The 24,618-nt window shown below is 39.2% G+C and overlaps 2 protein-coding genes across 27 annotated transcripts in view; one reads left to right on the forward strand and one right to left on the reverse strand.

The window, feature by feature from the left end:
* Window positions 1-24,618, forward strand: part of LOC123563976 (sorbin and SH3 domain-containing protein 1-like) — a 426,437-nt gene that overhangs the window by 378,639 nt on the left and 23,180 nt on the right. For all 26 annotated transcript variants that reach the window (XM_053536619.1, XM_053536629.1, XM_053536606.1 and 23 more), the window contains 3 exons: window positions 19,209-19,337; window positions 21,984-22,209; window positions 23,143-23,311. In XM_053536619.1, coding sequence (XP_053392594.1) covers window positions 19,209-19,337; window positions 21,984-22,209; window positions 23,143-23,311 — 524 coding nt within the window. The remainder of the gene's footprint in view (window positions 1-19,208; window positions 19,338-21,983; window positions 22,210-23,142; window positions 23,312-24,618) is intronic.
* Window positions 3,776-11,027, reverse strand: LOC123564884 (uncharacterized). The gene is made up of 2 exons (XM_053536636.1): window positions 10,369-11,027; window positions 3,776-7,885 (listed from the first exon to the last, which is right to left on the reverse strand). The coding sequence occupies exons 1-2, from the start codon at window positions 10,853-10,855 to the stop codon at window positions 6,924-6,926; spliced, it is 1,449 nt and encodes a 482-aa protein (XP_053392611.1). The 5' UTR covers window positions 10,856-11,027; the 3' UTR covers window positions 3,776-6,923.

The raw sequence follows: 24,618 nt of genomic DNA on the forward strand, positions 1-24,618 counted from the left end.
GGTAATGACCAGCAGATGACCTCTACTGATTCTGAGTTCAAAAGGTCATAGTGACCCATAACATTTAAACCGTTTGCGTACAATAACTTGAGAACGCTTAGGTCGAGGATCATGAAATTTCATAGGGAGGTTGATCATGACCAGCAGATGACCCCTATTGATTTTGAGGTCAGTAAGTTCGGCTTTGGCAATGACTTAGTTTTGTGACAAAGCCATATTGTGGGGGTATAATTCGTCACTTCTGTGACAACTGTAGTTCAAAATGTATTGTTGGTAGAGTGGAGTATGTAAGCAAGATTATTTAGTATGTATAGTTGTAAGAGTGGTGTATCTAAGCAAGTTATTATGTCTCCCCAGGTAAGATGTGTCTTATTATGACAAGAAGAAAATCATATCAGGTCACACAAGCTTGATATACTAACAATGTGAAATTTGACTGTATACATCCTCTTCAGCCAATTTTTAGCTCACCTGAGTACGAAGTGCTCAATGTGAGCTTTTGTGATCGCCCTTTGTCCGTCATCATCCATCGTCAACAGTTTGACTTTTAACACTCTAGAGGTCACAATTTTGGCCCAATCTTAATGAAACTTGGTCAGAATGTTACTCTCAATAAAATCTTGGACGACTTTGATACTGGGTCATCTGGTTTCAAAAACTAGGTCACCAGGTCAAATCAAAGGAAAAGCTTTTTTAACACTCTAGAGGCCAAATTTATTACTGTATCTTCATGAATGTTGGTCAGAATGTTACTCTTGATGATCTTTAGGTCAAGTTCGAATCTGGGTCATGTGGGGTCAAAAACTAGGTGACCAGGTCAAATCAAAGGAAAAGCTAGATAACACCCTTGAGGCCACATTCATGGCCATATCTTAATGAAACTTGGTCAGAATGTTAATCTTAATGATCTTTAGGTGAAGTTTAAATCTGGGTCAGATTGGTTCAAAAACTAGGTTACCAAGTCAAATCAAATGTAAAGCTTGTGAACACTCTAGAGGCCACATTTATGATAATATATCTATGAAACTTGGTCAGAATGTTAATTTTGATGATCTTTAAGTCAGCTTCAAATCTACGTCAAGTGGATCAGAAACTAGGGTCTGGTGGGGTCAAAAACTAGGTCACCAAGTCAATCACTCTAGAGGCCACATTTATTACTATATCTTAATGAAACTTGGTCAGAATGTTAACCTTGATGATCTTTAGGTCAGAATCAGATCTGGGTCAGGTGGGTTCAAAAACGAAGAAAAGCTAGTTAACACTTTGTAAAGCACATTTATGACCGTATCTTAATGAAATTTGGTTAAAATGTTAATCTTGATGATCTTTAGGTCAAGTTCAAATCTGGGTTATGTGGGTTTAAAAAACTAGGTCACCAGTTTGAATCAAAGGAAAAGCTAGTTAACACTCTATAAGCCACATTTATGACCATATCTTAATGAAACTTGGTTAGAATGTTAATCTTGATGATCTTTAGGTCAAGCTCAAATCTGGATCAGGTTGGGTCAAAAACTAGGTCACCAGGTCAAATCAAAGGAAAAGCTTGTTAACACTCTAGAGGCCACATTTATGACTGTATCTTCATGAAACTTGGTCAGAATGTTAACCTTGATTCTCTTTAGGTCAAGTTCAAATCTTAGTCATGTGGGATCAGAACTAGGTCACCAGGTCAAATCAAAGAAAAAGCTTGTTAACACTCTAGAGGCCACATTTATGATCATATCTTCATGAAAGAGTGTTAATTTTGAAGATCTCTAGGTCAGGTTTCAATCTTGGTCAGGTGGGACCAAAAACTAGGTCACCAGGTCAAATCAAAGGTAAAGCTTGTTAACACTCTAGAGACCTAATTTTAAGTTTTAAACTCATGGAAATTGATCAGAATGTTTGTCTTGATGACCTCTAGGCCAGGATCAAATCTGGGTCATGTGAGTTCAAAAACTAGGTCACCAGGTCAAATCAAAGGTAAAGCTTGTTACCAAACTAGAGGTCAAATTTATGACTGTTTCTTCATGAAACTTGGTCAGAATGTTAATATTGATGATCTTTAGGCCAAATTGGAATCTGAGTGATGTGGGATCAAAAACTAGGTCACCAGGTCCAATCAAAGGAAAAGCTAGTGAACACTTTAGAGACCACATTTATGACCATATCTTTATGAAACTTGGTGAGAATGTTAATCTTAATGATCTTAAGGTAAAGTTGGGTCAGGTGGGGTCAAAAACTAGGCCACCAGGTCGAATCAAAAGTAAAGCTTGTTAACAATCTAGAAGCCACATTTATGATGTATCTTCATGAAAGTTGGTCAGAATGTTAATCTTGATAATCTTTAGGTCAAGTTCAAATCTGGGTCATGTGGGGTCAAAAACTAGGTCACTAGGTCAAAGTAAAGGAAAAACTAGTTAACACTTTAGAGGCCACATTTATGACCATATCTTAATGAAACTTGGTCAGAATGTTAATCTTGATGATCTTTAGGTCAATAGGTCAGGTGAGCAATACAGGGCCTTCATGGCCCTCTTGTTTTGTGTCCCATTTTTCTGTCAAAAAGAGGTAGAAAACTAGTAGGTCTTTTGAATTTGTTAGCATTAGATTTAATGTTAGTTCTGACAGAGAGTATAGTTCAACACTCGACTAGTATAGGTTGATTGTCGGGCATTCATTGTCTGTCGTCTTTTTTCCTGCATCAACATCTTTGTTTTAACATCTTCTCCTCTGAAACTATTGTCAGATTTACACAAGACTTAGTCAGTAGCATTCTAGCATGGTCCTCTCTTAAGTTTTTAGCTCATCTGATTTTTTGAAAAAAAATGATGAGTTATTGTCATCACTTGAGCGGTTGTCGGCGTCGGCGTCGGCGTTGCCTGGTTAAGTTTTATGTTTAGGTCAGCTTTTCTCCTAAACTATCAAAGCTATTGCTTTGAAACTTGGAATACTTGTTCACCATCATAAGCTGACCCTGTATAGCAAGAAACATAACTCCATCTTGCTTTTTGCAAGATTTATGGCCCCTTTTGTACTTAGAAAATATCAGATTTCTTGGTTAAGTTTTATGTTTAGGTCAACTTTTCTCCTAAACTATCAAAGCTATTGCTTTGAAACTTGGAATACTTGTTTACCATCATAAGCAGACCCTGTACATCAAGAAACATAACTCCATCTTGCTTTTTGCAAGAATAATTGCCCCTTTTGGACTTAGAAAATCAGTTTTCTTGGTTAAGTTTTATGTTTAGGTCAGCTTTTATCCTAAACTATCAAAGCTTTTGCTTTAAAACTTGCAACACTTGTTCACCATCATAAGCTGACCCTGTACATCAAGAAACATAACTCCATCCTGCTTTTTGCAAGATTTATGGCCCCTTTTGGACTTAGAAAATATCAGATTTCTTGGTTAAGTTTTATGTTTAGGTGAACTTTTTCTCTTAAACTATCAAAGCTATTGCTTTGAAACTTGCAACACTTGTTCGATATCATAAGCTGACCCTGTACAGCAAGCAACATAACTCCATCCTGATTTTTGCAATAATTATTGCCCCTTTTGGACTTAGAAAATCATTTTCTTGGTTGAGTATTATGTTTAAGTATACTTTTCTCATAAACTATCAAAGCTATTGCTTTAAAACTTGCAACAGTTTTTCACCATCATAAGTGGACACTGTACATCAAGAAACATAACTCTATCCTGCTTTTTGCAAGAATGATGCCCTTTTTAGACTTAGAAAATCATGGATAGGACATTATTTTATAACTCCAAAATAAATGACTCAAAACAAACGTGTAACACTTGTTTTTTATTCTATCTAATACTTTGCTTTTAGGGAATATACAATATCAGAATCCAATACATTAATCATTGATACAACAATTAAAGAGTGGCATGTTGTGGTCACTCAATAAATCTGTCGGGGTGCCCCGCCAGATTGTTAGAAATTCCGTCGACCGAAAGGAGACCGGACGATTGCTTTAACATCAACGCTATCAAAGTAGGAAATTAATATGGTGGCATGACCTTGACAGCTATTGGAGCGGTTCACTATACAGCTAAGCAACGCGATGCTAGTTTAATACCGATGCGACACTTTGGTATCACCCAGGCCAACTATAACGGACACAAAGGCTATGATTTCATCAGGCAAAGCTAAGTAGATATTGTCTCAGTACTAGGACAATACCTATGCAACAACATTATTATGCAAACGTCGGACTGATACAGCAATTATAAACAGCAATACTACGTCAGCAGCCATAAAACAACAACAGCAATACTACGGCAACAGCAATACTACGTTAACAGCTATGTAATCCACGCATTAGCCACCGGACAAAATATTTCGCGCTACCCGGATTGTAGATCCCCGACCCGCGCGGGTGCCCGGCGCCTGATCAGAAACCTGAATCCGAGAAACATTTAGATTCATGATCTTAATTTTGGCGACTACTAACATTCAGATTTTAACAAAAATATAACACATTCGGTCACCCTCCGATCGACAGAATTTTTTCAGCTAAGATATATATATGTACAGACAGTTAAATGAGTGACTTAGTTCATAGATCTTATAATTATCCTTAAGAAGATGCCTGGTTTTAAAGTTACTTCTGTTACACACTAAACAAAAAGTAATAATATTTCACAATTAACGTTTTTCTGCTATAACAAACTTATATTGTCTTTGACACTGCACGGCACGGAATATATGAAGTCACGTATAGTAAAAACATACTGCACCAAATGAAGTTCATGATTTAAATCCAAATGAATGCTTAAATGTTAATAGATTTTATCTCTCATGGACACATGTTCTTCTGAGCACATCCGATTCATCTCTGCAGTTTAACGTCATGCATCAACATTTGACTGGATTGTGTGTGACGTCATTATCTCCTAATCTCAGTTCAACAGCAACTTCCTGGAACATACAAACTAACAAAAACAGTAAATTTGTTCAAAACAACTTTATGATTAAACTATTACTAAACATTAATGTTGTTAAAATCAACAGAAAAGTTTGGGGTGTGGCGGGTGGGTTAAAGTTTAGAGTGTCGTACTAGACTTCTGTCTTGTGAAAATTCGACTGAGAGCGTTACACGTGTGCTCGAGTTTTTCTTTACATAGACTGGTTCCCACATACTACGCTCAAAAGATCAAAGTAAAACAAGCCGGGAATCAAAACCGGTTTTGTGACTACAAGCGTGACAATCGTTCTGCAGTGGCGTAGCTAGTATTACAATGGAACACTATTTTTCGCAAAAATAAAATGAATTATTTTTATTCAAAATAATTTTAATTATTTTATAACTCCAAAATAAATGACTCAAAACAAACGTGTAACACTTGTTTTTTATTCTATCTAATACTTTGCTTTTAGGGAATATACAATATCAGAATCCAATACATTAATCATTGATACAACAATTAAAGAGTGGCATGTTGTGGTCACTCAATAAATCTGTCGGGGTGCCCCGCCAGATTGTTAGAAATTCCGTCGACCGAAAGGAGACCGGACGATTGCTTTAACATCAACGCTATCAAAGTAGGAAATTAATATGGTGGCATGACCTTGACAGCTATTGGAGCGGTTCACTATACAGCTAAGCAACGCGATGCTAGTTTAATACCGATGCGACACTTTGGTATCACCCAGGCCAACTATAACGGACACAAAGGCTATGATTTCATCAGGCAAAGCTAAGTAGATATTGTCTCAGTACTAGGACAATACCTATGCAACAACATTATTATGCAAACGTCGGACTGATACAGCAATTATAAACAGCAATACTACGTCAGCAGCCATAAAACAACAACAGCAATACTACGGCAACAGCAATACTACGTTAACAGCTATGTAATCCACGCATTAGCCACCGGACAAAATATTTCGCGCTACCCGGATTGTAGATCCCCGACCCGCGCGGGTGCCCGGCGCCTGATCAGAAACCTGAATCCGAGAAACATTTAGATTCATGATCTTAATTTTGGCGACTACTAACATTAAGATTTTAACAAAAATATAACACATTCGGTCACCCTCCGATCGACAGAATTTTTTCGGCCACAATAAATTGACGCCAATTTATCCCCCAAAATTCTGAGCACTTATTCGCAGAGTAAGGAAAGTAAAAGTATGACACATACACCGACAAAATTGAACAAGAAGCCAGTTTAATACGTATATACTATTCAGTAACTTATTCATTTATTATGAATTTATTTTTAATTAGGATATATGTTTTACAATAATGTCCTTAACGTAGTCTAAGTAAAATTCCAAGCCTACATCATTCAAATGCACACCGTCTGCACGAAAAAAGTTAGTTTTATCGTCTATATCTGGAGATACATAGTCTCCATTGCCCGATTCTAGAACAATCCTGCGTGCTAAACGGTTTAGTCTTTTCCTTTTTTGTTCAATAGGTTTGTAGCCGATATTGGTCCCCCTCCATGACTTTCTTTGGAGAATGTCTATCCAAATGATAACTGAATTTGGTAAAGCATCTCTAAGGTAGGTTACCTCCCTTTGAATGATTTCCCTGATAGCTGGTGTTTTTAGGTAAACTAAATCATTCCCACCTAGATTGATTATGATCATTCTTGGTGGTGAGCATAGAAGGACTTGTGATTCCACTTGGTGTCTAAATCCCTGCCAGCCAAGACCTCTCACACCCCACCAGCCTATCTTCACATCATTTAATTTCAAATTGGGTTTGCCAGTAGCCATGGCACGAACTCCAGCCCAATAGGGAATGGAATCCCCTAAGATCCATACGTCTATAGAAAGATAAGACAAAATTAGTTGAGCCCTAATTGTTAACATAACAAAGGCAATAAGAAACACGACCAACACATTCTTAAGCTGTACATATGGTTGAAAAACTGAGGATTTTGGCATATATAAGTCTGGTAAGGATCTGTGTAAGTGAAATTAATTTCGAATATATAATTTGTAACAATTAGACGACCACCTTCCCATCTTCATAATTATCTCCGAAGAAACACCTTGAATTGCCAGATCAGTAGCCCTGCCTATTCTAAAACTATGTGATTTAAAATTACCCCCTCTATAACATGTTCTGCTTATAGCTTTCGACAAAACGTCAGTGAACTGTGACCTCGTGACTACTGCACCATTCTGGTGACAAAACAGTGCTACTTGATACATTGGTCGTAATTCCAAAAAAGCTATGAGCTTTAAAACCGGACATATAGTCTCATTTTGCCTTGGAATTTTTATCAGAACTGGCTTTCCTCTTTGATTTGTCTTGTAATGGCGAAGTTTGATAATGACATAACAGTTATTATGCATGAACGATACATCGTCACGAAGCAATGCATTACCTAAATGGTATGTACGTGGCGCTACTAGTTCACTCACACGAAATAAGCCAAAATATGCTAGCGTAAACAAAGCTGAAAATAGTTTTGTTTCATAATTGTCGTTACAAAATGTTGATAGCACATTACAAACTTTCTCCAGAACATGTTTCCTTAAAGGGGCTCGCTCATCCCTAGTGTGCCTATTTCTGTGAGTCCCCTCTAAAAGTTTATTTACTATAAATACTCGGCTAAAATCAGTGAAACCACGTAGTTTATGAAAATAATTAATACCTGCTAAATAAGTTGCAATTGTTTTAGGGGACAACCCTCTTTCAAAACAGTTGGCTAGAAAAAGTAAGACATGGGACACGGGGATCGGCCACAACTTTGGAAATGTATAGTTTGATCTAAATCTTTCGAATGAATTCACCGCCGTATGATACGTCAGTAATGAATTATGCGCTACAGCTGTGTCGAGGAGCTGTCTAGCTCTGAATCGAAGACGTGCCATAGAAAACTGGGTATTTGATGCGGTTCGGGATCCGCCTCTGGTGCCAAGTCCCTGAATCTCTGTAAATTAAAGCGAGATAAAGAGTCGCATATGTCGTTATTACTACCTGGGACGTGAGTAGCCTTTAACCATATGTTTAGTTCTAAACATCTCAATGTTATAAGTCTAACCAAACACATAACCTTTTCAGATTTTGAAGTCAGTTTGTTTAAAATGTGAAAAACTGCCATATTATCACAGTTGAATTTGAGCTTTTTGTTCGCTAACTCGGAGCCCCATATAAATAATGCTACCATGATTGGAAAAAGTTCCAGAACCGTAATGTCTGTGGTTATGCGACTCGTGCCAGTCTGAAGGCCATTTAGCTTGGCACCAATGACCCTTAAAGTATATGCCAAACCCAAGACCTTCACCACCTGCACTGTCTGAAAAAGAGTTGCACATCTGCGTTCGAGACCCAAAATTTGTCATGAAATAATGAGATACCGTTAAAGTCTTTTAAGAAAGTAAGCCACATTTTCAGATCTAATTTGATTTCATTTTTTAGCCGTAGATGATGATAGGGTTTTGTTAACCCACAAATAGAGTTTATCAAACGGCGTGAAAATGGTCTGCCCATAGGTATTGCGCGACAGCAGAAATTCAAAGAACCTATGAGAGACTGCATCCTTTTCAGTGTTGTATTCCTATGGGGAAGCATTTCAGTGATCTTATTAATAACTTCCTGAATTTTCGATACAGGAATTCTAACCGTCATCTGTATTGAATCTAATTCCAAACCCAAGAAAACGAGTATCTCAGTAGGGCCCTCCGTTTTTTCATCCGCTAACGGGACACTTAAATCAGACATAGTGTCTCTAAATATTTCCAAAGCACGGGTACACATTTCAGAATTTTTTGCCGCCCCTAAGAAATCATCCAGAAAGTGAATAAGCCCACCTGACTCTAATTTTCGTTTTACACAAAATTCTAAAAATCTTGAAAACCTCTCAAAAGTGATGCAGCTAATGGATGCACCAAAAGGTAGTGCTTTATCAAAATAGAAATTACCTGAAAAACAGAAACCAAGTAGTTCGAAGTCTGACGGTGTAATAGGTATCAGTCTGTAAGCGCTGCGAATATCTGTTTTAAACATTTTACAGTTTTGACCTAGATCTTGGACTAGCTTGACCGCCTCGTCAAAACTAGTGTACTGAACCGAACACAATGCCGGATCAATATAGTCATTAATAGATTCGCCCGGAGGGTATGATAGATGATGAATCATCCTATAATCTCCGGGTGTTTTCTTAGGGACAAGACCAATAGGTGAAACAATCAAATTTGGCAGCGGACGTTCTGAGAAAGGACCGGCAACTCTGCCTGCTTCTATTTCTTTATTAATTTTGGACTTGATAATTTCCGTATTCAACAACGAAGATCGTAAATTCTTAGCATCTCTAGGAAAACGCGGACCTGTATATTGGATAGAAAAACCATGTGTAAAACCGTTTAAAATAAAATCTGCCTCAGCCTGATCGTAAAATTTTAAATAATGCTTCAAAGATGTGATTTTTATTGGAGTTTTGGCTAAATTATGAATATCCAGATGACTAGGAGACGTTAGCGGGGTGACCCGCTCAACGTCTTTTGTCCGAGATGTGCATGCCTTAATTTTTTCTTGATCCTCTAAATGAGCCGCGCCTAGCGAAAGGCCTTCCGCGAAATGCGTTTTGGCTTTGGTGTGTTTGTGCTCGAAACTGATTTCCTGATGCGCCTGACCTTACACAATTGATTTCTGGGTGTGGTGCGTTACATTTTGCACACAAATGGGCAAACCTACAATTAGGCCATGAACATGTACCTTTATTGTAGTCATTACAAGTGTACCTGTATGGATTTGAAGCATTTTTAAGGACCGGTCGCATTTGCATGCAGCGCCACCAGAGGTCGTTATTTATCTTTGACCAGGATGAAGGAGAAATGGCCTGGCGCAAACGAAATTGCTGGTCATATTCGCGCCAGCTGAACCCACCATTTCTAATAGCGCTTTCTCTGGTATTAAACATGTAATGCAACATTTCATACACTTTGTCCGCGTGAGTTGACAAATAGATGGACATATAAATAATGAAAGCATTCGTCCATTTTTCAATATCCTCAATTTTCTCCCTACATTCTTTTTGTGCCGTTTCAACCCGACCGTCTGAGCTAAATTTAACTACTGTTCCATTGCAATAATCTAAAAGTTCAATTGCGCCCTTCAATAATAACGCTAAATTGACATATTCGCCCCTACAAATTTTTTGTTTCAACATAGCTGGCACGTGCGCTGCAATATCATCATCAGCCGTGCGGACTGGAGGTAAACAGGTAATAGAACTCGACACGGTATCCCTTGCAAATTGTGATAAATGGTTCGGTACATTGACATTCGCCACGTTAGCATTGCCACACCCTATTTGACAAGTATTCCCTGGAACTTCATGGTTTCTGGTAGAACCTGTGTTAATAAATTGTGATTCCTGCATTAATTGTTCAAAATCTATAATAGGGCACCTACCGGTATCGTTCTGTAGCAAGGGATCATTGCCAAAATCGTCCAGCTCTGCATCATCTGACCTTCGCTTCCGGCCCCGGTTCAAGTCATCCGCCGACGGGGTGCCCCGCCCGGCGTTCCTCGGTTGTGGGACTCTTCCTGCCGCCTCTAGGCCTTGTTCGTCATCAGTGTCAGGTCTTTCAGGTACTGGTACTGGTGCTGGTGCTGGTGCTGGCGGTTGAACACGAGCTTGTGCTCTCGTCCTTCTAATTTCTGGAGCCGGCGCCGGCATTCGTCTATTTACCGGCACTGGTGCGTGCTCTCTTCTATTTACCTCACGCTGTGGTGGTCGTCTTCTCTCTCGCCCGCGACGTGGCATATTTAGCAAACAAGATCGAGTTTGAATTTTATAAAGTTTAGAGTGTCGTACTAGACTTCTGTCTTGTGAAAATTCGACTGAGAGCGTTACACGTGTGCTCGAGTTTTTCTTTACATAGACTGGTTCCCACATACTACGCTCAAAAGATCAAAGTAAAACAAGCCGGGAATCAAAACCGGTTTTGTGACTACAAGCGTGACAATCGTTCTGCAGTGGCGTAGCTAGTATTACAATGGAACACTATTTTTCGCAAAAATAAAATGAATTATTTTTATTCAAAATAATTTTAAATATTTCTATTATACAAAAAAAATCAGATGAGCGTCAGCACCTGCAAGGCGGTGCTCTTGTTTTAAATGGTTAAGTTTAGTCCCTTTTAAATAAAAAAAATGTTTAAACAGCTTCTTCTCTTGAACCATCTGATGGATTTTCATAGAACTTGGTTCAGCTGTAACTCTAACAACTTCTCACAAACCTCTTGATGGATCTTCATTAAACTTGTTCAGTAGTATTGTTTGAAAGTACTCTCCCAAGTTTATTTAAATAAAGACACTCGGGGTGGGGGTGCTTTTTAATCCCCCGCAACAAATGAGGGGGGGTTATAGGAATGGTCTCCGTCCGTCCTTCCGTCCTTCAGTCCTTCCATAACATTTTGTGTCCGCTCTGTATCTCCTAAACCCCTTGAAGGATTTTCATGAAACTTGGGTCAAATGATCACCTCATCAAGACGATGTGCAGAACCCATGAGTCAGTCATGTCGGTTCAAGGTCAAGGTCACAACTCAAGGTCAAAGGTTTGAGCCTTCCATTTCTTTTCTGCTTTGTATCTCCTAAACCCCTTGAAGGATAATCATGAAACTTGAATCAAATGATCACCTCATCAAGACGATGTGCAGAACCCATCAGTCAGCCATGTCTGCTCAAGGTCAAGGTCACAATTAAAGGTCAAATGTTTGAGCCTACCATTTCGTGTCCGCTCTGTATCTCTTAAACCTCTTGAAGGATAATTATGAAACTTGGATTAAATTATCACCTCATCAAGACGATGTGCAGAACTCATGAGTCAGCCATGCCGGCTCAAGGTCAAGGTCACAACAAATGTTTGAGCCTTCCATTTTGTGTCCACTCTGTATCTCCTAAACCCCTTGAAGGATTTTCATCAAACTTTGGTCAAATGATCACCTCATCAAGAAGAGCTCATGAGTCAGCCTTGTCAACTCAAGGTCAAAGGTTTTAGCTCTGTATCTCCTAAACCCCTTGAAGGATTTTCATGAAACTTGGGTCAAATGATCACCTCATCAAGACGTTGTGCAGAATTCATGAGTCAGCCATATCAGTTCAAGGTCAAGGTCACAGCTAAAGGTCAAAGGTTTACCCTTTCACTATCCATAACAGTGGCGAGGGATTTAGCTGTCCTTCAGACTGCCTTGTTAGAAATAGAAATACATTTAAACGAATTCTCTTATGAACTTACTGATCTTCATCAGACTTGATCATTATAGAGTCCTCTCCAAATGTTGTTGGAATGGGGGCACTGGGGCTGCTAAAATGGGGGCACTTGGGCTGCTGGAGCTGAAAATAGAAATATTTTTAAACAACTTCTTCTCTTCAACCACTTGATGGATCGTCATCATTGATTGCACCTGGCCCCTTTTATAGGCTGCTAGAGGTAATACCTTTATATGACTTCTTCTCATTAACAGTTTCAGGAATCTTTATCAAACTTGGTTTGTAGCATTATTTTAAAGTCCTCTCCTACATTTGTTCAAATGGGGATGTTTAACCCCTTTTAGCAACTTCAAGAGCTAAAAATAGAAGCATCTTTAAATGACTTCTTTTCTTGAACCACTTGATGTATCTTCATCAAACTTGTTTTGTTGCATCTTTATAAGGTCCTCTCCAAAGTTTGTTCTTGGTGCCTTTTAGAGGTCACTTGAGCTAAAAATAGAAAACCCTTTAAATGTCTTCTTGTCATGAACTGCATGGTCCGTCTTCACAAAACTTGGTCTGTATCATCATTGTTAGATCCTTTCCCCAATTTGTCCAAATGGTGGCACTAGTTTATACTAAAGATGTTTGCAGCATTCATGATTTAGTATGTCATACATATATTCAAGGTCAAACAATCAAGGTCAGGTGAGTGTCTTATGGCCACTATGGCCCTTGTTTCTAGTTTCTGTATGAATACAAAAAATAAAGATTTTCTAGTATTATGCAATACATGTCACTAATAAAGGTTTTCTGATATAGTGTTTTTAATCCATTTTCTTCTTGTCAGATATGGTTTGAAGGATGTCCTTATGTAATGCACCTATCAATATTTTGCCCAAGGAGGGGGGCGGCGGGCCGATCCAGGGGAATTTGACATTTTTCCTTTTTTAGAGTCTAAATCCCCACCCTAGAGCAATGGCAATTTTTCAGAATCCCCACAGTTGGAGATGCTTTACATATCAAATGACCCGGGGGATGGGCTTTCATGGATGTCCATGAATTTATATAAGGTTATTGCCTTCTCACATACAATCATTAAAAGGTAATAAGTCAGCCAGTTTCAATTCAATTTTATTACATTTGTATATTAAAACTTTCACATGTCACATGACAAAGTCATGAAATTGCCTCTGCCTCCTCTGTCTTCCAAACCTTGATACCTGAAACAGAGGTCATTTACTTTTTTGAAACACAGTTAAAATTGGTAATACACAAAGTCAATGAATGTTTATTATATATACATTTAAAGAAGAGCATTGCCTAATGGGGGCAGATGCTAATACTCAACTGTGTTTACCCATAAAGGGCAAGGTCACATTGGGTCAACTTTAAGTAGGTCAATGTGAAGGTCTTTTCTGTGTCCCCCTCACTGGGGGTAACATATTGTTTTTGCTCTGTCTGTCTGTCCTTACTTCTGCCTCTCTGTCACACTTCATTTCCGATCAATAACTGGAGAACCATTTGACCTACAGCCTTCAAATTTCGTAGGGTGAGAAGATTTTACAGAGAAGATGACCCCTATTATTTTTAGCTCAACTATTCGAAGAATAAGTAGAGCTATCCTACTCACCACGGCGTCGGCGTCGGCATCACACCTTGGTTAAGTTTTTCGTACCAGTCCACATTTTGACAAAGTCTTTTGAGATAAAGCTTTGAAACTTTCAACACTTGTTTACCATCATCATGGCCAGTTATAGGCAAGAGCACATAACTCCATCAAGGATTTTGGCAGAATTATGGCCCCTTTTGACTTAGAAATCATGGTTAAGTTTTTCGTACCAGTTCATATTTTGACAAAGTCTTTTAAGATAAAGCTTTGAAACTTTCAACACTTGTTTACCATCACCATGGCCAGTTATAGGCAAGAGTACATAACTCCAACGGGGATTTTGGCTGAATTATGGCCCCTTTCGACTTAGAAATCTTGGTTAAGTTTTTCGTACCAGTTCATATTTAGACAAAGTCTTTTGAGATTAAGCTTTGAAACTTTCAACACTTGTTTACCATCACCATGTCTAGTTATAGGCAAGAGCACATAACTCCATAAAGGATTTTGGCTGAATTATGGCCCTTTTTGACTTAGAAATCTGGGTTAATATTTCGTACCAGTTCATATTTTGACAAAGTCTTTTGAGATAAAGCTTTGAAACTTTCAGCACCTGTTTACCATCACCATGTCCAGCTATAGGCAAGAGTACATAACTCCCTCAAGGATTTTGGCTGAATTATGGCCCCTTTTGACTTAGAAATCTTGGTTAAGTTTTTCGTACCAGTTCATATTTTTTGTAAAGTGTTTGACATATGGCTTTGAAACTTTTATCACTTGTTTAGTATAATAGTCTCTATCTGTAGGAAAGAGAATATAACTGTGTCATCTATTTTGGCTGAATTATGGCCCTTTTTGGACTTTGAAATTGGTTCTGTTTTCATACAAGTCTGTGTTTTGTCAAAACTATTTGACATATGGCTATTAAACTTTGAACACTTGTTTATCATTATGATTTCCATCTGTAGGCAAGAGTACATAACTATTTTGACTGAATTATGGCCCTTTTTGGACTTTGAAATTGGCTCATATATTGCCATTTAGTGCAATACTTATCGAAATTAAAGTAATACAGGAACATTGTTTGTCTAATCTATTTATTTCTTTTGTCTGAATATCCGTGGAAATATTTTGACCCCATTCTTCAATCAATTCTTCGAATAGTCGAGCGCGCTGTCATCAGACAGCTCTTGTTGTGGTAACTGGTCACAGGGGCCTGAACATGGAGAACCGTTTTTGATTAACTTCATCATAACTTCAGAACCACTTGACCACTGACTGTTGAAACTTCATATGATGATTAAACATGTAGAGTAGATGACCCCTATTGCTTCTTTGGTCAATTGATAAACAGTCAAGGTCACAGGGACTAGAACATGGAAAAAGGGTTTCCGATGAATAACTTGAGAACCATTTGACCCAGAACCTTCAAACCTATAGGATGATAGAACTTAAAGTGTAGATGACCCTTATCGTTTTGGGGGTCACTTGAGCTAAGGTCAGGGTCACAGGGGCCTGAACATAGAAAACTCTTTTTAATCAATAACTTGAGAACCACTTGACCCAGAATGTTGAAACATATTAGGATGATTGGACATGCAGAGTAGATGACCCCTACTGATTTTGGGGTCACTTGATCAAAGGTCAAGGTCACAGGGGACTGAACAGGGAAAACCGTTTCCAATTCATACCTTGAGAAGCACTAGGCCCAGAATGTTGAAACTTAGTAGGATGATTGGACATGCCAAGTAGATGATCCCTATAGCAGCCAACTGTCAGTGTCTCTTTGACTTTCGCTCCTGTCACCTATTGACTTCTTGCCTATACGACTATGCATTGGGGGAGACATGCACTTTTCTACCAAAGCATCTTCTAGTTGTGTCCAAATGTCATTCAAATCTTTTAAATTTTGTATTCAGTATGCCTCGAATTTGAGTGAGAGCTTATTATAAATAAAATATTTACCAAAAAAAACCAACATAAAAACGGCAACTTTATGACATAACTTTTTACCAACCATTACCGTATACACTGGTAATACAGTATGTAATAATATTGTATATTGATTTCCGGACCCAGGCCCGGATCCAGAAATATTTGACTGTGAGGGACGGGGAGACTCCAGTCTAGCATGAAGACTTCATGGCCGATTAAATACAGGTATGAAATGGTCTCCTCTGGTGCATTTACTGGTGGGGCACTCCCCTCATTATATCAATAATAGTGGAAAAAACATGTCTGCCTGCAAGACGGCCATTTTTCTTGTTTCTTCAACGAATTGGAGCGGATCGCTGTCATCTTCTATGCGATCCTAGTTGTCTCCTCTATCATTTCAGCGGTGTCAAATTTCGACCCTCAGGATCTAAAAGTCGGCCAAACTCTTTTTCCCGGGACTTGGCACCATTCTTACTTTTCCCTATTTATATAGTGGAAACATTAAAAATGTCATTGTCAGAAACTTCTGGCCCTATAAGTTAATAACACAAATATTTCTTGGGTGACCCTTTACAAAGATTATACATATTGTTCTGTTGTGTCAAAAAACATGGCTGCCAGGAGAACCTTGAAAAGGGTTTCCGCCCAATAACTTGAGTATCACTTGACCCAGAATCTTCAATCTTGGTATAGAGTAGAAGACCTTCATAGTTTTCAGGGTCAGTAAGTCAGAGGTCAAGGTCACAGGGGCTGGAACCTTGAAAATGGTTTGCCCAATAACTTAAAACAACTTGACCCAGAACCTTCAAGCCTGGTAGCATGAATGGGGCGAATGAATTAAATGACCCCTATTGTGTTTAGGGTCAGAAGGTCAAGGTCACAGAGGCCTGATCCTTGAAAACAGTTTCCACCAAATAACTTAAGGACCATTTGACCAAGAACCTTCCAACTTGACAGCATGATACAGCTTATAAAGAAGATAACCAAATTGTTTTGGTGGTCCGTAAGTCAAAGATCAAGGTCACACGGGCCTGAACCTTCAAAAGGGTTTCCAGTCAGTCACTTGGAAACCACTTGGCCTAGAACCTTCAAACTTAGAAGCATGATTTGGCTTATGAAGTAGATGACCCCTGTTTTGGGGGTCATTGGGTAAAAGTTCAAGGTCACAGGGAACTGAATATTGAAAACTGTTACCTGAACATTGAAAATTGTTTCCCCTCCATAACTTGAAAGCCACTTAACCCAGAACCTTGAAACTTGATAGAAGGTCAAGGTCCCCGTGATCACGGGACTGAAAATGGGACAAGCCCTCATAGGGGGAGGGGGCTTAAGTATTTTACAAAGAGCTCTTGTTATTTAGTGCCCACCAACTTAACTCAATAGGGAGAGCGCAAATCTATGAATGGTGGGGTTGTAAACTCGATCCTCGGGCTTGGCGTATTTTCTTCATAGCAATTTGATGAAAGACATTGGATCTGGTCATTTTTCCTCCAGTTACCTGCAGAGAACAGGTTTGTTCTAGCACAGAACCCAGGACTACTAGTTAGGTTAACTGCTCACTGTTACATAACTGAAATTCTGTTGTAAAACAGCGTTAAAGCCAAAACAAACAAACAAACTTGTTATTTAGTAGAAACTTTTACAGCATTGTAGTCAGAAGATTTTGACACTTTTTTAAAATAATTCACAGACATTTTCCATGTTTGACTATTTACCAAAACAATTTGAGCAAGCAGTGTAAGGTCCTTTCTTCAAATGGTTGCGCTGATTTTAGGGGCCACAAAAAAAAAGGAAAACCTTTAAACCACTAATTTTCATGAACCGCTTTGATGGATTGATTTGATGTGTAACATCCTTGTTAGGTCCTTTCTCAAATTTGTTCAAATGGTTTAGCTTGACTAATTTTAGGGAGCACAGAGCTAATATATATGTAAAAAAATATATATTAAATTTTGACTTCTTCTCAGGAACTGCTTGATGAAATGTCTCCAAACTTTGTCTGTAGCATCCTTTAAGGTCCTCTCCTGAATTTTGTTCAATTTATTTTGCTTTAGTGGCTGCCAGAACTAAAAATAGAAAAACTATTTAACAAAATCTTCTAAAGTTGACTGATTTTAGGGGACGCCAGAGTAGAAACTAGAAAATCTTTAAACAACTTTTTATGAACCGCTAGATGGATCATCACCAAACTTGGTTGTAGCATCTTTGTAAGGTTCTCTCTCATATTTATACCCCCACCAAACATGTTTGGAGAGGGGTATATAGGAGTCAGTTTTGTCGCGTCCCGTCCCGTCCCGTCCCGAAATCTATTATCTCACTTATTACTAAATGGATTTGATTCAAACTTAAGATAGATGTTCCACCTTATCACCCACATCATGTGACACAAGGTGCATAACTCTGACACCAAGTTTTCATGAATTATGTCCCCTTTTACTTAGAATTTAAGGTTAATTTTGTTGTATTTTCACTATATCTTAGTTATTACTAAATGGATTTGATTCAAACTTAAAATAGTTGTTCCACTTCATCACCCACATCATGTGACATAAGGTGCTTAACTCTGACGTCAATTTTTTATGAATTATGTCCCCTTTTTACTTTAAATTTAAGGTTGATTTTGATGTATTTTCACTATATCTCAGTTCTTACAAAATGGATTTGATTCAAACTTAAAATAGATGTTCCACCTTATCACCCACATCATGTGACACAAGGTGCATAACTCTGACACCAACTTTTTTTATTATCAGTCCTATGTAAAAAGTAAATACATTTTTCTGTGGTAACATGGGTCGGTAAGACACTTTTTTGTATTCACTTTTAGTGTATCTCTAATATTAGAGATTTTTTATATTTACCTCATCCCTCATCCAGGGCACATAATTATACTAGTATTACTTATATGTGGAAGCCCAGGATGAAGTACTCCAAAGACGAGTAAACTTCTTTTTAAGTATTAAGCTTTTTTGACATTTTTATATTATTCTAAGTATTTTTAAGATTACTTATGGTTGCCATTCTTCTGTGACAAGACCGTATGGTGGGGGTATGAGTCACTCCTATGACAGTTCTAGTTGTTCCAATGGTTCTGCTTGACTGGTTTTAGGGGACGCCAGAGCTAAAAATATAAAAACCTTTAAAAATAAATGACTTATTCTCATGAACTGCTTGATGGATTTTCACCATATTTGGTATGTAGCATCCTTCAACGGTCCTCTCATACATTTGTTCAAATAGTTCTGCTTGACTGATTTTAGGGGCTACAAAAGCTTAAAATAGAAAAGCCCTTTATACTGAACATAGTTGTTTCTATTTATGATTCAGTATGTCATACATGTATTCAAGATCAAAATTCTCAGTAACAGGCAAGTGATTTAGGCCACGTTGGCCCTTTTGTTGTAGTGTGAAGTATACTTAGAAATGCATATTACACAGTATACAAGCTTTGAAATTCTTTTCTGTTAAACCAGTTATTTGCATTGATTTACACCATTATTTTCTGTAATTTCAGACCATCGCAGAAATCTCCTATTCCCAGTGACAGGTTTGAATATGGAACGGTACCTGAGGAGCGTCGGCGAGGATTCAAGATCCATGGGAAAGCCAGAGGACTGTACAACTTTACAGCTCAGAATTCAAGGTATACAATCCTAATCCGATTTCCTATCCTTTATAAATATAGAGTATAATAGTACAATGACAGTAACACCCAATTCACCCATACTAGAACTAGTGTAAACAGAACTCTACTTATACCCATTAGAACTGGTGTAAAGTAAACACCCTGATGCCCTTTAGAATTGGTGGAATTCCTCTGACACCCACTAGAACTCATATAAGCAGAACTCCCCTGATGCCCTCTAGAGCCCATCTAAGCAGAACACCCCTGATGTCCTCTAGAGCCCATCTAAGCAGAACACCCCTGATGTCCTCTAGAACTCATGTAAGCAGAACACCCCTGATGCCCTCTAGAGCCCATCTAAGCAGAACACCCCTGATGTCCTCTAGAACTAATGTAAGCAGAACACTCGTGATGCCCTCTAGAACTCATCTAAGCAGAACTCCCCTGATGCCCTCTAGAACTCATATAAGCAGAACATCCCAGATGCCCTCTAGAGCCCATCTAAGCAGAACACCCCTGATGTCCTCTAGAGCCCATCTAAGCAGAACACCCCTGATGTCCTCTAGAACTCATGTAAGCAGAACACCCCTGATGCCCTCTAGAGCCCATCTAAGCAGAACACCCCTGATGTCCTCTAGAACTAATGTAAGCAGAACACTCGTGATGCCCTCTAGAACTCATCTAAGCAGAACTCCCCTGATGCCCTCTAGAACTCTTGTAAGCAGAACATCCCTGATGCCCTCTAGAACTCATTTAAGCAGAACTCCCCTGATGCCCTCTAGAACTCGTGTAAGCAGAACATCCCTGATGCCCACTAGAACTCATCTAAGCAGAACACCCCTGATGCCCACTAGAACTCATCTAAGCAGAACACCCCTGATGCCCTCTAGAACTCATCTAAGCAGAACACCCCTGGTGCCCTCTAGAGCCCATCTAAGCAGAACGCCCCTGATGCCCTCTAGAACTAATATAAGCAGAACATGCCTGATGCCCACTATAACTCGTCTAAGCAGAACACCCCTGATGCCCTCTTTAACTCATGTAAGCAGAACACCCCTTGATTGCCCACTAGAATTGGTGTAAGTAGAACTCCCCTGATGCCTGCTTGAACTCATGTAAGCAGAATATCCCTGAGGCTCACTAGAACTGATGTAAGCAGAACTCCCTAATTGCCCACTAGAACAGGTGTAAGCAGAACACCCCTAATTGCCCACTGGAACTGGTGTAAGCAGAACACCCCTGATTGCCCACTGGAACTGGTGTAAGAAGAACACCCCTGATTGCCCACTAGAACTGGTGTAAGAAGAACACCCCTGATTGCCCACTAGAACAGGTGTAAGCAGAACATCCCTGATTGCCCACTAGAACAGGTGTAAGCAGAACATCCCTGATTGCCCACTAGAACAGGTGTAAGCAGAACACCACTGATTGCCCACTAGAACTGGTGTTAGAAGAGCTCGCCTTATGCCCACTTGAACTTATGTAAGGAGAATATCCCTGAGTCTCACTAGAACTGATGTAAGCAGAACACCCCTGACACCCACTAGAACTGGTGTAAGCAGAACACCCCTGATTGCCCACTAAAAATGGTGTAAGTAGCAGATTCATGACACCCACAAGAACTCATCTAAGCAGAACTCCCCTGATGCCCACTAGAACTGGTGTAAGCAGAACACCCCTGATTGCCCACTAGAATTGGTGTAAGTAGAACTCCCCTGATGCCTGCTTGAACTGTCATATGTAAGCAGAATATCCCTGAAGCTCACTAGAACTCATCTAAGCACAACTCCTCTGAGTGTCCACTAGAACTCATGCAAGCAGAACACCTCTGACACTCACAAAAACCGTTCTAAGCAGAACACACCTGGTTGCCCACTAGAACTGGTGTAAGCAGTACTGTCGGTGCACAGAAACATTGATTGGACTTCATAATCCCAAAGGACCAGAAATAATGCCAACTTAGAGTACAAAACAACTTTTTTTATGAAAGTCACACAGCACTATAAGCAGCGCCGTAGCTACACTGAGGCAAACCCCCCAGACCCCTCGCCCCCCTGAAATAAGGGGATTCCCCCTACAGTACCTCAAAATTTAGACCAAACAATGCACCATAGGCCACCATTTCGTATCTGTATTTCTAAATTTTCTAGGAAGAGAGACCACTGACTCCACTGAAATGAGGGGGGAACCCCCTGCGATACCTTAAAATTCAGACCAAAAAATGCACCAGAGGCCACCATTTCATACCTATATTTCGAAATTTTCCAGGGGAGAGCCCCCTGACTGGCAGGTGGTCATGTATTGAGATTTCCAACCAAATATTTCTTTCTTTCTCAGACCCCTTCCCCCTTTCTGTCTGTCCATCTTTCCGTCCCTCACATTTTCTTTCATACACAACTACTCCTATAGTTTCCATCCAAACTTGCCTATTATTAATTAACAATGTTAAAGCATATTAAAAACAATTACACTTTTGTTGTATGAAGGTTAGGTGGTTAACAATAATACACAATTCCAGCTTTCTTTAAAATGCGTAAGTCCATCAACTCAATACAGAATCTGATAGATAATTAACTTTATGATACAGTGTAATGTTTTAACTACCTGAAATGTCTCTAACTAACACATCGAATTACACACATATTCTTATTTTTCTTTTCCCAGAGAGCTGCCATTCAGGAAGGGTGACATTGTTTACCTGATACGGCAGATTGACTCAAACTGGTTTGAGGGTGAGAAGAATGGCCGTGTTGGTATATTTCCAGTAAACTATGTGGAGGTACTCACGTCAATTGAGGAGGCATCATCAGCTGCCCAGCAGTCAGAGGGACAAGCTAGAGCAAAGTACAACTTTAACTCACAGACTTCTGTAGAGCTGCCCCTGAGAAAGGTATATCTTTACCTACATACTTCTGTAGATATGCCCCTGAGAAAGGTATATCTTTACCTACATACTTCTGTAGATATGCCCCTGAGAAAGGTATATCTTTACCTACATACTTCTGTAGATATGCCCCTGAGACAGGTATATCTTTACTCACAGAATTTTGTAGAGCTGCCTCTGAGAAAGGTATATCTTTACTCACAGACATTTGTAGAGCTGCCTCTGAGAAAGGTATATCTTTACTCACAGACATTTGTAGAGCTGCCTCTGAGAAAGGTATATCTTTACTCACAGACTTTTGTAGAGCTGCCTCTGAGAAAGGTATATCTTTACTCACAGACATTTGTAGAGCTGCCTCTGAGAAAGGTATATCATTACTGAAAGACTTTTGTAGAACTGCCTCTGAGAAAGGTATATCTTTACCCACAAACTTCTGTAGAACTGCCTCTGAGAAAGGTATATCTTTACCCACAAACTTCTGTAGAGCTGCCCCTGAGAAAGGTATATCTTAAGCCACAGACTTCTGTAGAGCTGCCCCTGAGAAAAGTATATCTTTACCCACAGACTTCTGTAGAGCTGCCCTCTTTGCTTACAGACTTTTATAGAACTACCCCAGAGAAAGGTATATCTTTACTCACAGACTTCTGTGGAGCTGCCCTTGAGAAATTACTCACAGTCTTCTGTAGAGCTGCACCTAGAAATGTTGTTTCTTTATGCACAGACTATCTGTATAGCTTCCCCTGAGAAAGGAATTTCTTTACTCACAGTCTTTTGTAGAACTGCCCCTGAGAAAGGAATTTCTTTATTCAAGAAAAATACCTGTATCTGCCACCTTAAGATCAACTGTGTACTTAACTTCCTGCATTGACTGAATATGTCATTCTTTGCAGTGTACTGTAACATTTGTTGTATAAATACACAGCATTGTAATTATTTCAGGGCGAGATTGTGACATTGTTACGTAATGTAGACGAGAATTGGTTTGAGGGTCGTTTTGGAAACCGGCAAGGAATTTTTCCTGTAGCTTATGTAGAAGTCCTTCAGGAACCATGCACACCCCTTGTTACCCCAGCTCCCTCAGTGATTACTACACCTATGACTGGAAGAGGTAAGGGATCCAATAGCAGAAATTAAAATTTTAAACAACAGTTTGTATGTGTGCTGTTACATTCTCAAAATTCTTGAGGGTCGAAAAATTTCATTTTATGTTTTTAGCTCAACAGTGCGAAGTATATGGAAAGCTATCCTATTGGCCATTCCGCACCTTGGTTTAAGTCATCTTTAGCTCACCAGAGCACTTGTACATAGGGGAAGTTTTGTGATCACCCAATGTCTGTCATCATCCATCTGTAGGCATTAAAACTTTCACTTAAACGTCTCCTTTGAAACTTCATTTCAGAATTGCACCAAACTTGGTCTGTAGCATACTTACATGAACCTCTCTCAATTTTTATACGCCCAAAGGGACGTATTATGTTATGACGCTGGTGTCCGTGCGTCCGTCCATTAGCAATTTCGTGTCCGCTCTGTAATTCTTGAACCCCTTCAAGGATTTCAAGGAAACTTCACACAAATGTTCACCACACCGAGCTGGCAGAGCGCATGTTTTGGATGTCTTGCTTCAAGGTCAAGGTCACAGGACTCAAAGGTCATATCAGTTTGTTTCATGTCCGCTCTGTAACTCTTGAACCCCTTGAAGGATTTCAAAGAAACTTTACACAAATATTCACCACACCAAGACGACGTGCAGAGCGCATGTTCCGGATGACTCGCTTCAAGGTCAAGGTCATACTTAGGGGTCAAAAGTCATATCAGTTTGTTTCGTGTCCGCTCTTGAACTGCTGGAAGGATTTCAAAGAAACTTGGCAGAAATGTTCACCACACTGAGACAACGTGCAGAGCGCATGTTCCGGATGACTCGCTTCAAGGTCAAGGTCACACTTAAGGGTCAAAGGTCATATATGACTTTGCTTTGTGTATATTGCTCTGCATTGCAGTGCTCTTGTTTTTATTTGGCAGATCTCTTTTTTGTTCACTTACAATAATTTTTTTTTGAATTACTTCCCTTTTATGTTACTATAAATAGCTTATTTTGAAACTATTTTATTATTGGCCATAGGGAAAAACCGAGACCACTTTTCTGTGGTACAACATGGATGGTACCTCTAATTTTTAGGTGTATTTTTACATATCTGTACCTGATAATGATTTTTTTTGTGGACTTTGAATATTTTTTTTGTGGACTTGTTTTTTTGAAGTTTTCCTTTTGTTGTTCCAGTCCTTTGGGCTACAACAGTCAAGTTCTTTAAATTTTGCTCCCATCCTATGATGTAACCCTTCGGGCGTATATTGCCCCGCTTGGTAGAGCTCTTGTTTTTAATTGCACCACTTCACTGCAATTAAGGGCTGTGAGAG

The sequence above is a fragment of the Mercenaria mercenaria genome, chromosome 2 (assembly GCF_021730395.1).
Source record: "Mercenaria mercenaria strain notata chromosome 2, MADL_Memer_1, whole genome shotgun sequence".
Taxonomy (NCBI): domain Eukaryota; kingdom Metazoa; phylum Mollusca; class Bivalvia; order Venerida; family Veneridae; genus Mercenaria; species Mercenaria mercenaria.

What these genes read in the sequence shown, in the direction of transcription:
- LOC123564884 (XM_053536636.1), bottom strand. Translation starts at nt 10,855, where the DNA reads ATGTGGGAACCAGTCTATGTAAAGAAAAACTCGAGCACACGTGTAACG. An exon ending in CTTGCTACAGAACGATACCG is followed by an intron (nt 7,886 to 10,368) that starts GTAGGTGCCCTA and finishes TTTAATTTACAG; the next exon opens with AGATTCAGGGACTTGGCACC.